The sequence below is a fragment of the Trachymyrmex cornetzi genome, unplaced genomic scaffold, assembly GCF_001594075.2.
Source record: "Trachymyrmex cornetzi isolate Tcor2-1 unplaced genomic scaffold, Tcor1.1 scaffold388, whole genome shotgun sequence".
NCBI classification, from domain to species: Eukaryota; Metazoa; Arthropoda; class Insecta; order Hymenoptera; family Formicidae; genus Trachymyrmex; species Trachymyrmex cornetzi.
The window spans coordinates 507,574-523,353 of NW_017298619.1; the positions used below are offsets into that span (position 1 = coordinate 507,574).

Genomic DNA, 15,780 nt, shown 5'->3' on the forward strand with positions numbered 1-15,780 from the left:
TTTTTTCATATAGCTCGATTAAGGATGTATATATTAGACGTATAGTGCATGCAAAGAAAATTACATTTGGAAGTATATTTAATATTTACACTTCAAATAAACTATATACATATGAAAGTTGTGTGAATAAGATTATATTTTTGTTTAATAACACATTTTTGTAGTTTATTTATTTTATTTGTTATTATTTTTATTGTTAAAAATTAAAATTTTTTTAATGATTTAAAAATTTACATTTTTTTATAAATAGTTACTTTAAATATTCAAAATAATTTATGCAAAGTTTTATTGCAATTTACTGATTAGTAACAAAGATGTAGAACAAATAAATATTTTGTTTATTTATTGGACAATTAATTCGTACATCGCAAACTTTACGTAAATAATCTTGAACACATAATGTACTTATATTTAAAAATTGAGATTTTTATCAATACTATTATTTTATCAATAATTTTATTTTATATAGTACATTTCCATCATATATTTTTTTATTAGAGCACAGATTTAAAAAATACTACTATTTATTAAAATAACTTATGATCCAGATAGTAAGCCGTCATCAAATTTGTCATATTATTTTTGAACGTGATTTAGAATAATCTGTAATTTTTTCATAATTTTGTTATCATTTAAAAAATATGTATAAAACATCCTTAATTCTATATTATTTCAAATTATGAGCGCTATAAATAACGACAGCCTTTGCATATATTATTTCGTGCTTTTGGTTCCTTTTTGCATAACTAACTCTACGTCATTTGATGCAATAATAATAATTCGGTAGTTCTAATTATTCACAGAATCCTCATTGCTGATAAAGTGCTCTTGGCATTGAGTAGTCTGAAATCTTCTCTCACTTTGTTGCAAAGTTACTAATACTTATTCTACGCTCCGTTTTACGACAGTGATATTAAGTGCAATGTGTTGAGGCACTTCAGCTTTGTTGACACGCAGTTTCTCAAACATTTTGCGAGTAGTCGTCGCAGTTCCATTGAGTTTGTTCAACAATTCCTATATCGTCGACGCGTAATTATCGCACGCTCTATGCTTGCTAAGTTCATATATCCTTGAGTTTTAAGACGGTTTGGTGATTATTATGCAAAGCGTGAATAGAAGTCATTAAATCGTACGCGTTCGTATGTACAACGATAAATTCCGCTATTTCGAAATCGTCTTAATCAAGGCAAGCATTAGATATTAAAAGAATGCAGATTTAAGAATGCTCTATGGCATTTTTGTATAAAACGTAGACAATAGAAAATTTCTAACATACAAACTAAAACGCGATAAAAATAATTATTATATATATACTAGGAAATGTATTTTATAAGAAATCTTTTCACAAAAACGTTTCACAGGTAATTTATAAAATAAACATAATATGCAAAAGCGTGAATAATTCGCAGCTACTCCCATGAATAACTACGCGAAACGTACTCGCTTTAAACGAAATCGGGGCAAGCCAGACAAATTCGGTGTACGACAGATCCGTAGTTCCTTGGGATCGGGAAAAGGATCGCGGTAACGTCTGGCGATAGGGGAGGCGCGAGAGAATTCTGCTCGTAAGCTCGGAGCGCGCGAAGGTACGCGCCGAGCGGAATGGAAGCGGCGGCTTCAGTCGGCCACGAACCTCCGCCGAAGAACGGTCCCCATCGTCCAGATCGACGAACAGTCTGGGTATACTCTATCAGCCACGATAGAGATATCTACGACCTCGAGAAAAAAGGACGAAGGGTGCGAAAGTCAATCCTTTTTTCTTCTTCGTGCGACTCTGCGACTTTACGAAACTGCGATTACCAATGTGTCAAATTGAATGCAAGGCGAGGTTGAAGAAACGAGAATGAGGACGATCCTGCACGCGTATTGCGACTTCTATATTGTGTACCTCGGCGAATAAAAGACGCGTGAAGTAGACATGTGGAAGTGTTGGGCCCTGTTTCTGTGTGTCGCAGGTAATTAAATTTAAAGTGCGCAAAGTGGATTAAGCAGATCGCGGACGATCCCAATGAGAGGGACGATTCGGAGTACGGGTGAGTGGGTAAACATAGAGAGAATCCAGCGCGCGATGAATCCGAAAAGTAATAGGTAATAAAAGAGACGATTATACGTTTTTGAGATGTGAATTATAATAATTAAAAATTTGCGGGATAAAGTATTGTATTAAAAAAAATACCCGCAGAGTGGCAACTTACGATGGATACCATATTTGGAAATCGTATTGTGTATTGAAACAATGAAATTACAGTAATAAATAGTCTTTGACAGGAGAGGATCAGGATGCGGCCTCTCTCATCAATTGTGATTCCCATCATAATTTCGCACAATTCGGTATTATTATATAATTAACCTGTGTTTAACCTCGCGGTTAATCCATTATTTTATGTAATTTTGCTTGTTGCCGAAATGTGAGCTTGTATCAATTACAAATAATCGTATCTGAATTATAACATCTATAATTTTATAAAAAATTTTTCGGCAAATTTAATCATTATTTATTTATTACTTAATATAAATTAATAGAAAACGGAATATTAATTTGCAAATTTAAAAGTGCTGAATATAATTGAATATATAATTGATTATGTTTAAAATAATTCAAACGTAATCGTCAACAAATATCTTTCGACGCAGAGACGCTATTGAGCTGTTTGTATCTGTTAGCAGTTACGAGCTTTGCTAATTGGCAGCCTAATGACACTTCCAATATAGATCGGTAGTTACGACAATACAACGTGTAATTGTTCTGTGCACGAATGTGAAGATTATGTGATAATACTGCCAATAACACAACTAATTTTCAACGTTAACAAAAAAAATTATAAATACAGCAAACACAAAACAAATAAAAACTTGGCGAAAATCTGCACTAAGCAAAAAAATTGGGTTCAAAAAAATATTAGTTAATTCAACTAAATGTAGCGGTCACGGGCTGTCAAGCAAATATTTGTTAATTCAAACAAATAATATGTTTTAAATTACAAGATTTTGTTACTCTAAATGTATAAATATTTAAACTAAATACTGATTACGAACTAAACGTATTTAGTCAAGTTAACAACTTTTTTTTCTCAATGTGTTACATAGAACTATAAGTTAACATTATGTTCTTACAAAAAGATTTCCTATTCTGCGAAAAGTGCTTTGGTTATTAATCCTGTTTAATCTGACGTTGTTTTATTCACATTTTTCTTGAGAAAGTCGACTTCAATGCTCCGCTAAAGTTCGATAAAAGCTTGAAGCAAACCTTAAAAGAAATGCATATTTTATATGAAACATATGTGAAATTTCTGTACGTAAGATTAAACGTTACTTACAGGTGAAATATTGCGCAGACAGTTTTGGGACGCACATATTTTATCGGTGCATTTTCTGATGGAAACCGCGAATATATTAACGATCGAAACACATGTCCTAGTCCAACAGACATGTAGTTTCTGAACAGATGTAACGATTTATTTTCGTGAGATTGAATCTAGGCGGAAACGATCCTAGCAGAATGGTATCATCAAATCAGATCTGTGGCGAGAATAGCTTTAGGCACAACAATCATAAAATGTTTACGATCGTACAAATTGGAAAACTCAAAATTAGTCAATGGTATAATTATTATAAAGATATGTATGTCACATTGGATCGTATAATTTGATAAAGCTTATTTCATAATAAAAATGATGTAATTATTCAACGATTAGTTATAGTCGAATGATCATAATCCTTATGATTTACGACGAATAAAATTTTAATTCACCTGACTCAATTAAGTCTCTTTGACAACGTGACGAATAAAAATCAAAAGTTAATTGACCAATTACCAATAATAGCAGTTCATTCGTGAAAGTGACGATAAATTCTGGAAATATGAGAAGAATGTCCACCCAAGCGACCGAGGTTTAGCCTTGTGCCATAAATGTTGTATGAATGAAAGTGCAAATTGTAGGCAGATATGCACCATAAATATAATTTCCTGTCGCGACTATCGGTATCAGTCGATGGTTAGACGAGCTTGAAAATATCGGATAACTCGCGGGACCTTTCTTTGAAGGTTAAAATACAATCATAATACATAACACTATCGATAATGGATGCTGTAAACGAGAATTATCAACTTCAATTACAATTTTAACTTTAAGGAATTCTAACTATAGCTTCAGCATACGTTAGATATTTATGCGAGTTTATCGACTATGACCCGTAATATTTGCAATTCGTAACTATGTGACGGTATTTACATGTTCGTGTAATTCGCTAACAAAAATGACATTATATTTATTTGATATTTTTTCGTATATTCTATTCTTTTTTTCAATATAAGAATATTAATCATTTAGGAATTCAATAATTCGTATCAATTATAAAACACGATTATATATCTATAATTGCGTCCATGAATAGAAAAAATCCTTTGCGTGACTTCCTATATATATATATATATATATGTGGTTGAATATTTACGTGAATAAGCTGCCGCTACTTCCACAGTATTTTCTGCCACTAACGCGAAAGTTATTTTAGTATCAGGCAGCAGTTTGCACACCTGTGATAAGAAGTATATGTTATAATAAGGTGTGCAAATCAAGAAAAAAATTATTTCTGACACTCATAAATATAACGTTCCTAAGAAAAAAATTCTGATAAAAGTTTTTTTTATTTAATTTTTAAATAAAAAAATTGGAACGTAAAAAATCTAATTTCATACTCGTATCAAATTATGTTTTGTAAAAACTAGGAAACTAGGATAAATTTTCACATTAGAGATTTAAATACAGCCTCTCGGAATCTGAATTTCCTGCTGAAATGAAATATGCAACATACGTGCTGCCCATCTCGTTTGTTATGTCTCGCATTTTAAAACAAGTCGTATATTGCAGCGTCCAAAGCTACAACAAACTCTCTCTCTCTCTCTCTTTAGCATAGTTTTCAAATTCACGTACAACTAAACGCGTAGTAAATTCTGGCAAAGAATATTTCGTGAAATTTATAATAAATTACAATGTTCTTAAATAAAAAATTTTTACAATTATTATTATGTTAACCAAGTAATTATAATTATTTTAACCACAATTGATGCTTTCCTCCACGTAATTACAAAGCTCATTCAAATTAGTACATGCGCAGTACTACATTCAATCAATGATTAACTAAAATTGATCACACTGTAATTAAGAGGCGTGCAACTGTTGACAGTGCTATTGATTTTTATTATTCATAGAAACCAGTTCTCGTAGAATTTTGATGTGTGTAAACGTGCATTTGACTGCTTCAAAATAGGCAATCACTATGCTTTGACATGCACTCCGGGTATTAACTAACCGATTAACTATCTGATACCAATCCATTTACATCTGCGGTCTATATATCACATTTGTACATACCAATATGGTTTAAATACCAAAATTCTACCGTCAGCAATTAAATATCTAAAAAATACTATATAACATAAATTTAACCTATATTTAGAATAAAACAATGTACTATTTGCGCTTCTAGCAATGTGAATAATGATTCTGTCAAAGAAATGTGTATAAAATAAAACAATTTAACGAAACAAAAAATGTCGAATATCATCATACGTTCAATTTCTACTTGAAAAAGTAAGTATTTTTAATGCGTTATTTTTATGAGTGTTTCGTAATCTCACGTTAGCTTTTTTGCTCATTACGGAGGTAATAAAAAATGAAAAAAGAACGCGCAGCTAAAGTTGCTTTCCAATTCAATAACCTCGCGTCATTTATTATCGAGGTCGAAACAGCTGATATCATGATATTAAACAGTTATGTTATTCCAATTTAAGTAAATTTACGATTTAATAGAAGGTTATTAGAGGCTTAATACCCTTTTTCCACTTACTTCAATTTGTTTACCTCATCGATTTATCCACACTAGAAATTACCGTGGATTAAATACGAACTTAATAGAAGCGTTCGATTCTTCCACATGTAATTGTCGTGCGAACAAGAATATATTTTCCATATTGGAAGTCTGCGGGCGGAAAGGTTAAATCTCTGGTATTTATTAATAGTCATACGATACTGGTTGTGTATCATAAATGGAATTTATGGTGACATGCGCGCCACAAGGTTCGTCTACGCGACGATGACTCACAAAGATGGATCTTTGAGTAATTAATTGGACACATATGACAAATAACCATTTCTAACGTACCATTGATACGCCGTTTACACGTAAATTTTCGTAACAGCTACATTAATTTGTAATAAACGTTGGCACACACCTGTTGGACAAATCCTTCCGTTACAATCTTTCGTAGAATTAAGTCGCGAATTGTACATCCTTTTCGAAATTGTTAAACCTTCTCAGATACGGAAATTACAAAAGCCCTTAAAATCTCTTGAATCATTTGTATTTTAAAATCTTTGTTAATGCGTTTCAATCTGACATTTCAATTATAGATAACGGTGCCTATTGTATGCGCACATCAGCATCGCATATCGTTATCGTAGAAAGCTGCTCTATTTATGCCGGTCTATTTCATCCAAAGGATCTGTCACGCCCTAAACATTTCAATCGATCGAATCAATCGAATGTTTCGTAGCTAAATCATTAAAATTATAATGACTAAAGTTCGTTTTTTTCCTTAATAAAAGCCATCAATATAATGTGTTTTTTTACCTTTTTTCTTGCCAGATAAGTAAAGTCTACAATATCGCGTAATAAATATACACCTGAGACGAATATACATATGTGAATACAAAGATAAAATCCATGATTTATAAGTTTACCTCAGATTACAGAAGTCGCACAATGAAACGCGGGTGTGTCCTCGAAATAGGACATTTACATTTTAATGATAAACCTGAGAACGCTGCGAATCTGATGTCATACGAGGCGGAGGATTAAATAACCTATTTTACGAAACAATGCTCAACAATTTAATGATCGATAATACTCGTATGTCTATGACGATATGAAATGGTGTGGCGCCTAGTCACGCTTGAACCGCAGACGGCATTACATAATGTTTAAATTCCGTTCAAGGCCACGAAACAAAAATGTATTCACTTGGAGCATATTAATTATGCGCATATATTATGCAAGTAGAAAAGATAAAAATATGCATTTTAAAATAGTGAGATTTATCAAAACAATAGAATTTGTGCCAAAATAGAACTGTTGAAAGTTACTGTCAAATACAAACGAAGTCAAATATACCTTTGTTTTATGCTATTTTTAGTATTCCAATATAATTTACAAAATTCTGGCTCTTTTTCAAAGAGTTCTAAAGTGTCTGATATATTTTAAAAAGAATTCTGACCATTAAAATAATAAGAATCGTAAATACTGAATGTTTCAGCTAGGATCTCTGAGTCAAACTTCAAAGGACGGTATAGATCTCACAGAAGATTTTTGTTAAGGAACCTGTATCGTCCAATGCATTTTTAAGGAACTAGGTGTCCGGTTGCACGCACGTGATGTCTGACAATAGTAGTTCACGTCCTTTGATTTTGCTTTTGCAAAAAGACAAAAAAAGCAAAAACGTCGACTAGTATTGTCACGCACAATGCTGCCTCACGATCGATTGCGTACCTTACAGCCGATCCAAACAAGGACACGTAGCTTCTTAAAAATACGTCGGAGAAAACGGGTTTCTCAAACAAAAGTTTGAGAAAACGGGTTAATAAAAGTTAAAAAGAATTAAGTTGATTCTTTCGGTAAAATTTACCGTCTCCTAAAGTTTATCCCAAAGAATCCCTATATAATGTGCGTCAACTATTGTCATTTTTATCATGAAAATTGGTCGCTTTTTTGCCTTCAGTTAGAATCGATTGAAACCATATAAAATATATCTAGTGATGCATTTCGATACGAGAATCTCGAATATCGTCTCGGAATTTCTCGTATCATTAAAAATATCGTTTCCGAGATTATCATATATCATTTGTTTTTCTCGTCTCGGTCTCGTCAAATGAAACGAGATAGCCGATATTCTTGAACGTCTCGCGGTAAAATTCGAGAATCTCGAGAAGCGAGAATATCGGCCCATCGAGACGAGAATCTCATATCAATCATTTGTTTTTGTCGAGACCAAATTTTTGTCTCGATATCGGTATTTTCTCGTCTCGTCTCGCTCGAATGCATCACTAAATATATCGGAATTATCGTACGTTAAATTATTTCAGCGGTGTTTTCATCGCTTTAATCGATGGAACTCTTCTAAACCTAATTAAGAACTCTCAAACTCTTCAGGGGCAATCAGAACTCCGCTTATTTTTTCCAAATTTTGAAAAAGTGGGACCAACTTCACAAATGTCTAAATTATCTACTAATGGTTTTTTTTATTTCTCTAAGATTTCTAAGATATATTTCCGAATATCCGAAAATAAAACTTATGAAACTTTCACAATTTGACGAAATATGATGATTAATCATATCTAATATCTTCTTTCTTTTAGGTTTATCCTCGGCTGTTTTGGAGGCGCCAAACTTTGATATTAGTCCTTTGACTAATCAATCCATAACGTTACGACAGCATGAACCCGTGAGAAGATTCGCATGTCCCGTGGGATTCTTTCGACTGAAACGATTCTGTTATTACCTCAGCGCCGGTACGGCACCATGGAGAGAGGCGTACTTTCACTGCAAGGACAGAAATGCCACTTTGGCAATATTGGACAGAAATGGAAAGGACAAGATGCTAAGGAAATACCTAATGGGAGATCAATTTAGTGAGTACAAGCTATTCTTTTTTCGTCTAATTGTTACATCATTCAATTTTTGTTTAAATCCACAAATCAACAGCAAAATTGGAGCGATGGATCGGAGGAATTTTCAACTGGCAACAAATGGCTTGGGAATGGGGTGTAACAGGTGAAAAGATGGTTTTCCAGAGTTTTGGAAAAATGGAACCTGGAAGATCTAAGAAGTACGCATGGCATTGTATTATAATGGATCCTGTTTTAAAATATAAGTGGAGTGCAAGGAGTTGTGTGGAACGGAAGTATTATATATGCGAAGTACCCGCCGGTCGTTTAGGTATAGAAATGTATTCAAAATATTCAGCAGAAAAAGCTTTCATAATTTTACTGATATAAATGTAACAAAATTTATCCACGACATTTTTGCTTTTTTAGCAAGAAGACGCAAGAAATCGCAAGACCCCTTTGCGCCGCAAAACCAAAGATTAAAGCCTAGAAAAAAGGGCAAAAAGTACTTAGACGAACAGAGGAAACCAGGTGAAAGAAAGAAGAATCGATCAAATTCGAGAAGAAATTGGTTGGATCAAGGAGAGAATCAACAATGGGCCCACGGTGTCAAACTAGGATCGCGACCACCTTCTAAGTATTAACATCTTCATATTAAACTATGTTTAATATAAAATATTGCTTTAAAAGTTATTAAGAAAACATATAAAAAGTTTTAAGAATATATATGTATATATACACTTAGCAATTTAAATTTTCTATAATTGATAATTTTTATACAATAATTTTGACAGTGTGAAGGTGATGCCTAGAGAGCGCACACGACATCATTCAAATAGAACCCGTGTACAATCAACTGTGCCAAGGGTAGCCCAAGTACTCCCACAAGGACGAGAATATGGCGCATTTTTAGCCAACGGATACCATCAATCCCAGAATTTAGCGGATATGGACAACGTTCTTTCACAGTTTCATAATAAAATAAACGACTTCGCGCGGGAAGAGATTTTGTTAAAGCCGTGAAAGAAAAAATTGAATCATTATATCATAATTATATTTATAATTGCAGCTTTGCTACTGCTCTGTTACATAATATACGCATCTAAGAGAAAAGCCATTTGAAAGATAAACTTTCACTACAACGACACTGTTGAACTGCCAACGTTATTTTATTATAATTTATATTATTTATGGCTGTTATTGTAAAAATTAATTTTCCAAACCGTAAAAAGTTAGTATAATTAAAACTAATCTCGAAATATAAAACTTCCTTCAAATTCCTCTGTCCAAATATTGAAGTTTCTAAATAGAAGCTCTATTGATGTACTAATTAATGATCAGAATATTGTAGCCATCGCATTCGATACTATTACTGACATCTAAATATTCTCGGTGTACTTATCTATATTGTAACATCATTACTGAAAATCAATCATCGTCTTTCTATATCTTCTTCTAGTTCAGTGATTATTCAGTGGTTTTTTGCTAAGCAATATCTTGCACAATTAATGAATTGTAACGCTTGAATGTTTCATGTACCGATTAAAAATCTTACATTGTCGAGGCTTGTTACTATTTCGCGAGATAAACGCGAATTGAATAAGGAATTATAACTATCATTCAGCAATTAATTAAATTATATTATAGCGCGATATTCATTTACGCTAATCATAGTGCATAGTTTTTATAAATGAATTGCAGTCAGATAGTTAAAAAGCAAAACAAAACTCTTTATAAAATATCTTTATTTTTTGATGCACTCTTGTGTTCGTTACTTTTTCATTGCCTTGTCTGTAAATATATCAACATAAGTATCGATATACTCTCTGTATTTAACGATGTATAATAAAATACTGATATACCCATTTTTACGATGCAACATCATCAACAATATTAAAAGTTGTTGACAATCACAAAAATTGTTGATGATCACAAATTGAGGACAAATTCTATTAACATATATAAATTAAAGCATAAAACATACATTCTTACCTTGATGTAGGTGCAAAGAGCATCTCCTTTTGGTTCTCCATTGCCATCTTTGTATAGTTTGATTTTGTCTTTTCCCTTTTCGTCTCTTGCTATGAGGCCACACTTGGTAAAGAGTTGTGTGAGTTCTTCTATGGTAATATCCAAAGGTAGGCCAGATACATAGATAGCAGTGTTATGGGCTTCGTCAACTTCAAACCAGGTCGGCGGTTCTTGAGCTTTCCGTTTGGCTTCTACTTTCCTCTGCTCCTTTTCTTCCTTGATTTTCTGAGTAGGTGGAGGCTGCTTTGGCTCTGGTGGTTTTGGCTGTGGTGTATTCGTATCCGTAAAACCATAGCTCATCTGATACTTGGCCATAAAATCCTCATCAACTTTTGGAAACCAGGCATTTTTTTCTTTATCCCAGAAGTACACACTGCCATCATTTGGATCTGTATAAGTATGCGTGTCGTTTTCAAAGCCAAAAACTTCAGCTGCACCAGCTTCAGGACCAGATTCTTCCTCCTTTTCCATTTGAAGACTTTTCTTACGGTCAGAGCTCACTTTATTATCTTCTTTCACAATCCATTTATTATTCTCTTGATCAAACTTATAAGTAATATTTGTCGCCTTGTCAGTGTAGATGTACGTTTGGCCGTCAAATTCATAATTCTTCATAGGATCGTCCTGTTTCTCTGATTCCATGTTTGCTCTGACTGGCGGTGTATCAGACATCTTCAATGACTCATTAGATTACCTTCCAAACGACAAACCTTGAATACAGAAAGGTAGAAACTTATTGACAATATTATAATGCAATAAGCATAACATAAACACAGAGAAAAAAATACAAGTTCATTTACAGATTACACGAATATAAATTTTTTTAGATAATATCTTACACTTTTGTTCACATTCTAATATAGCTTATCAATATTTTAAATCTTATATCCAACAAATTAATCGTAGACATGCAATTTGAAATAAGAGTAGCGTGTATAACATTGGAGAAATAAGGTTAGAAACACGATAGGAACTGACAGTGGAAGAATTCTTTCGTACCTATCAATATTTTCCGCATCAGCAAATTCCACGATGATTGTTGCACTAATTAATAAGTAATTCGCAAGCTTACAACAATCAACATCGAAAATAATTCAATCTTATCGAGCAATTGATAGAAAGCCAGCCTATGTGACCGACGCGCGATATACATCGAACGCGACTGCGGCAGGTGTCACGTGATGCCAGCGCTACCTATACGTCAAACGCAATAATTATAATAATAAAAATTTAATGAGACGTCAGAACTATATAATTGATGATCGTTTCTATAAATTGCAGATTAAAAACGGCCACTCTTACAAAAAGTTCACATGCCTATTAAAATTTTAATGATTACTAAGAATAATTATAGTGATAATATAGTACTAATTTCATGATTTATTAGTTTCGTAGATTTGTATATACATATATATATATAATATATATGTTTAAAACTTAACAATAATCGATTTTTATTTAAAACTGTAATTTTAATGTTATCATCCGAATTTGATTATCAATGGAGATATTAACTGTAAAAAAATTTGTAATTTTTCAGCAATTAGATATTATAGCATTAAAAGTATGCATACTTATTTATGCATTTATATAATATAAATAATGAATTTAATAATGTATTGTCCAAATATATATATATATATATATATAAATTGTTAAAAATCACAAATTTGTATCAATTATCGATAATATCATTGTTCTTCAATTATCCACAGACCCCCGGGACCCCATTGATATATGATGCTTTCCAACAAGTATGACAGTATGCCTTCCACCAAGCGACACAGTGCAATACAATGATCATGTCATCTTTGTTTAACATTGGCAAACAACAAGGATATAATGATCTATTGTGTCACACCGTGTCATTTGTGAGTGCTTTCCATTTGATGACACAAGTCGACACAAGCGTTGTTCTATCCTTTTTAACATTCAGAGGGTAACAAAGATAGAACGACACTTGTGTCAATTTCTGTCATCAAATGGAAAGCATCCTGTGTCACTTGTTGGAAGGCACACAGTGTGACATGCAGTGATCATGTCATCTTCGTTTAACATTTGTAAACAAGTGGTCTGTTTTCTGTTCCTGCACTAGACTGTTCTAGAACTCTCTTTCTCGCTTTCGACAAATATCAAACGTATATCTATCTCACTTTAAGTTCCTAAAGTGTACACTAGTCCAGCCACAGAAAACAGACCTAAAGATGTAATGATTTACTGTGTTACACTGTCATCCGTTCACTCAATTATAAATCCCACACAGCAAACGTATCAAAAATATATCTTAGAAATATCTTAAAGATATATTTGGGATATGTGATATCTTTAAGATATCTGTCTGATGTATTTTCGGAAATTTTTGCTGTGTGGAATCTCTTTGTCAAAAATATCAAACAATTCAATTTTTTATATTATATTTGCAAATTTCCATTATTCTTATTAAAATATCTGCATTTCTCCTAGCAAACATTAAATTACTTATAACGTATCTATTATAATTGTATAATCTATTATAATTTCACACTCAAGCAACAATATAACTATAATATATAACACGTTATTACATATAGTTATATATTATTACAGTTATATTGTTGAGTGGGAATTTACATCCAAGTAATAAACTGACATTATTTTTCATTATTTTGTTATTATTTTTCGTCAAAATATCGTTAAAAAAACAACAGCTGTATCACTTGGGAACTAACAGATACATTACATGTAACTTGGTTTGCTGAATTGTATTTATTTGTTTTTATACGAGTTATGTCACTTTAGTTCCTTATAATTAATCAGGATTGAGTAAGTTAATGTTTTTTTAAAACACTAAATTAAGTTAAAGTTAATTAATGGCTTTTATAAAAATAATAAAATTAAATTAAAAGTTGAAGGAATAAAGAATTAACTTAATAAAAGTTAAGTTAAGAGTAAATTAACAGTTTAAAAAAAAGTTAATTTTGAAAAAAATTATTTTTGAGATCAGAATGTTCTAATTTTTCTTAAAATAATTACTTTAAATAACCCAAATATAAATTATTAGGTAAATTTAATTTTATATCCACGTCTAAGTTATTTATCATATATATAATAAGAGTCACACCATGAGATGTTTTTGTCAAAATCTTGCGAGAGAGAAGGGTATATATTTGCATTATTTCTCTTTCTTTAATCTTTACCTAACTTTCATTAATTTCTGAAACCACTGTTCATGCATGTTTATAACTACATCGACTAGATATTTGTTACAAACAATATACGTAAAAATTTTGAAAATGAGTAGATGTGCAATACTTATACAACAATTCTTCATCTAAGGCTCATTTCATGTTGTATATTGCTGAAATATAACGTTTGTGATACCTAAAATTAGTGTGATTCAAATATAAGCGGGAATTGACAAAATCTAGCAAGTCTACAGGCCTGTTCTTTTTGGCTGAACTTTTGCACTAGTTCATCTTTCTTCCTTTTCTCTCCAGCAGGAAAGAAGAGGAAGAAAGATGAACTGGTGCAAAAGTTCAGCCAAAAAGAACAGGCCTAATAAAAACTGGCTAGCGTATGGTGTGACTCTTATTATAGAGTCTTTCATCATAAAATCATTGAATTTTTTCTAAATTAATTCTCTAATGGTTAAGACTTTATAGAAAAAAAATATTAATATTAAGAAAGAGATAGAAACATTTTTTATTTAAAACAAATTAATAAATTAAAGTTTAAAAGTAATTAAATCATAAGTTAAAAATTAATACATTTAAACTTAACTTAGTTAAGTTAAAAGTTATTAACTTTTTAACTTTTTTTTTAACTTTTAACGTTTCAACTAGTTACTACTCGACTCTGTAATTAATTAATACCTTTAATTAACATACGAGGGTCGTCTGAAAAGTTTTGAGCCTCAACATGAAGATGGAGTTACTCGTCAAAGCCATTCTGGTATTATAATCGTGATACTTACGAAAGATATCTGTGATAATTGTGATCACTTTGGACGTTCAGTTCTTGTTTGACAATCATTTGTGTCATTTTGTAAAAATGGAAAAAATTGAATATCGTGCTATAATTAAATTCTTGCATTTAAAAGGCAATACGTCTACGCAAATAAAAGCCACGCCGTTTACGGAGACTCTGCCCCATCTTTTGCCACCGTGAAAAGATGGGTAGCTGAATTTAAATGTGGTCGTACCAGCTTAGCTTATGATGAGCGTTCGGGACGGTCAACAACTGCGACCACCACCGATAACATCGAAGAAATTCATCAAATGATAATGGACAACCGTTGAATTAAGATTAGGGAGATAGTAGAGGCTGTTGGCACATCAAAAGAACATGTTTGTCATATATTGACTGAAGAATTAGGCATGCGTAAGTTAACCGCGCGTTGGGTGCCGCGCTTGCTCATTCTGGATCAAAAACGCATTCGAATGAACATTTCTAAGGCTCTGTTGGAGCGGTTTAAGCGAAACGAGTCGGATTTTTTGCGTCGATTAATAACGGTTGATGAAACTTGAGTCCACCACTTCACTCCTGAAACGAAAGAACAATCAAAATAGTGGACTGCGAAGGGTGAACCTGCTCCGAAGAAAGCGAAGACGGTTTTATCGGCGGGAAAGGTGATGGCGACTGTTTTTTGGGACAGTCATGGAATTGTGTTGATCGACTATCTTGAAAAAGGTTAAAACAAAAACAGGGACATACTACGCATCATTGCTTGACAAGCTGAAGGCAGAAATTGAGAAAAAACGACCGCATTTGAAAAAGAAGAAAGTGCTGTTCCATCAAGATAACTCACCGTCTCACACTTCGGCGGTCGCTATGGCAAAAATTCACGAATTGCGGTTCGAATTAATTGACCATCCACCGTATTCACCAGATCTGGCCCCCAGCGACTTTTTTCTGTTTCCTAGGCTCAAAGTTTTGCTCGGAGGACAGAAATTTTTATCGAACGAGGAGCTCATCGCATCCGTAGACGCCTATTTTGCAAAGCAAGACGCTCAGTATTATTTGAATGGATTAAAGGAGTGGGAGTATCGCTAGAAAAAATGTATCGACTTAAAAGGAAACTATGTGGAAAAATAAAATTGAATTTGAC

General features: G+C 32.5%; 2 protein-coding genes across 2 annotated transcripts in view; one reads left to right on the top strand and one right to left on the bottom strand.

Annotated features, from left to right (window-relative positions):
• Positions 1-11,839, bottom strand: part of barc (RRM1_TatSF1_like and RRM2_TatSF1_like domain-containing protein barc) — a 35,735-nt gene extending 23,896 nt beyond the window's left edge. Inside the window, exons 1-2 of the mRNA XM_018511899.1 lie at positions 11,694-11,839; positions 10,656-11,404 (exon numbers count right to left, since the gene is read on the bottom strand). Of these exons, the coding sequence (XP_018367401.1) occupies positions 10,656-11,366 (711 nt within the window). The 5' untranslated portion in view covers positions 11,367-11,404; positions 11,694-11,839. The remainder of the gene's footprint in view (positions 1-10,655; positions 11,405-11,693) is intronic.
• Positions 1,639-10,408, top strand: LOC108763943 (C-type lectin domain family 10 member A). The gene is made up of 5 exons (XM_018511901.1): positions 1,639-1,955; positions 8,415-8,687; positions 8,761-8,994; positions 9,093-9,300; positions 9,458-10,408. Exons 1-5 carry the CDS (start codon positions 1,919-1,921, stop codon positions 9,684-9,686), a joined length of 981 nt encoding a protein of 326 aa, XP_018367403.1. The 5' UTR covers positions 1,639-1,918; the 3' UTR covers positions 9,687-10,408.
• Positions 11,840-15,780: the final 3,941 nt, after the last annotated feature.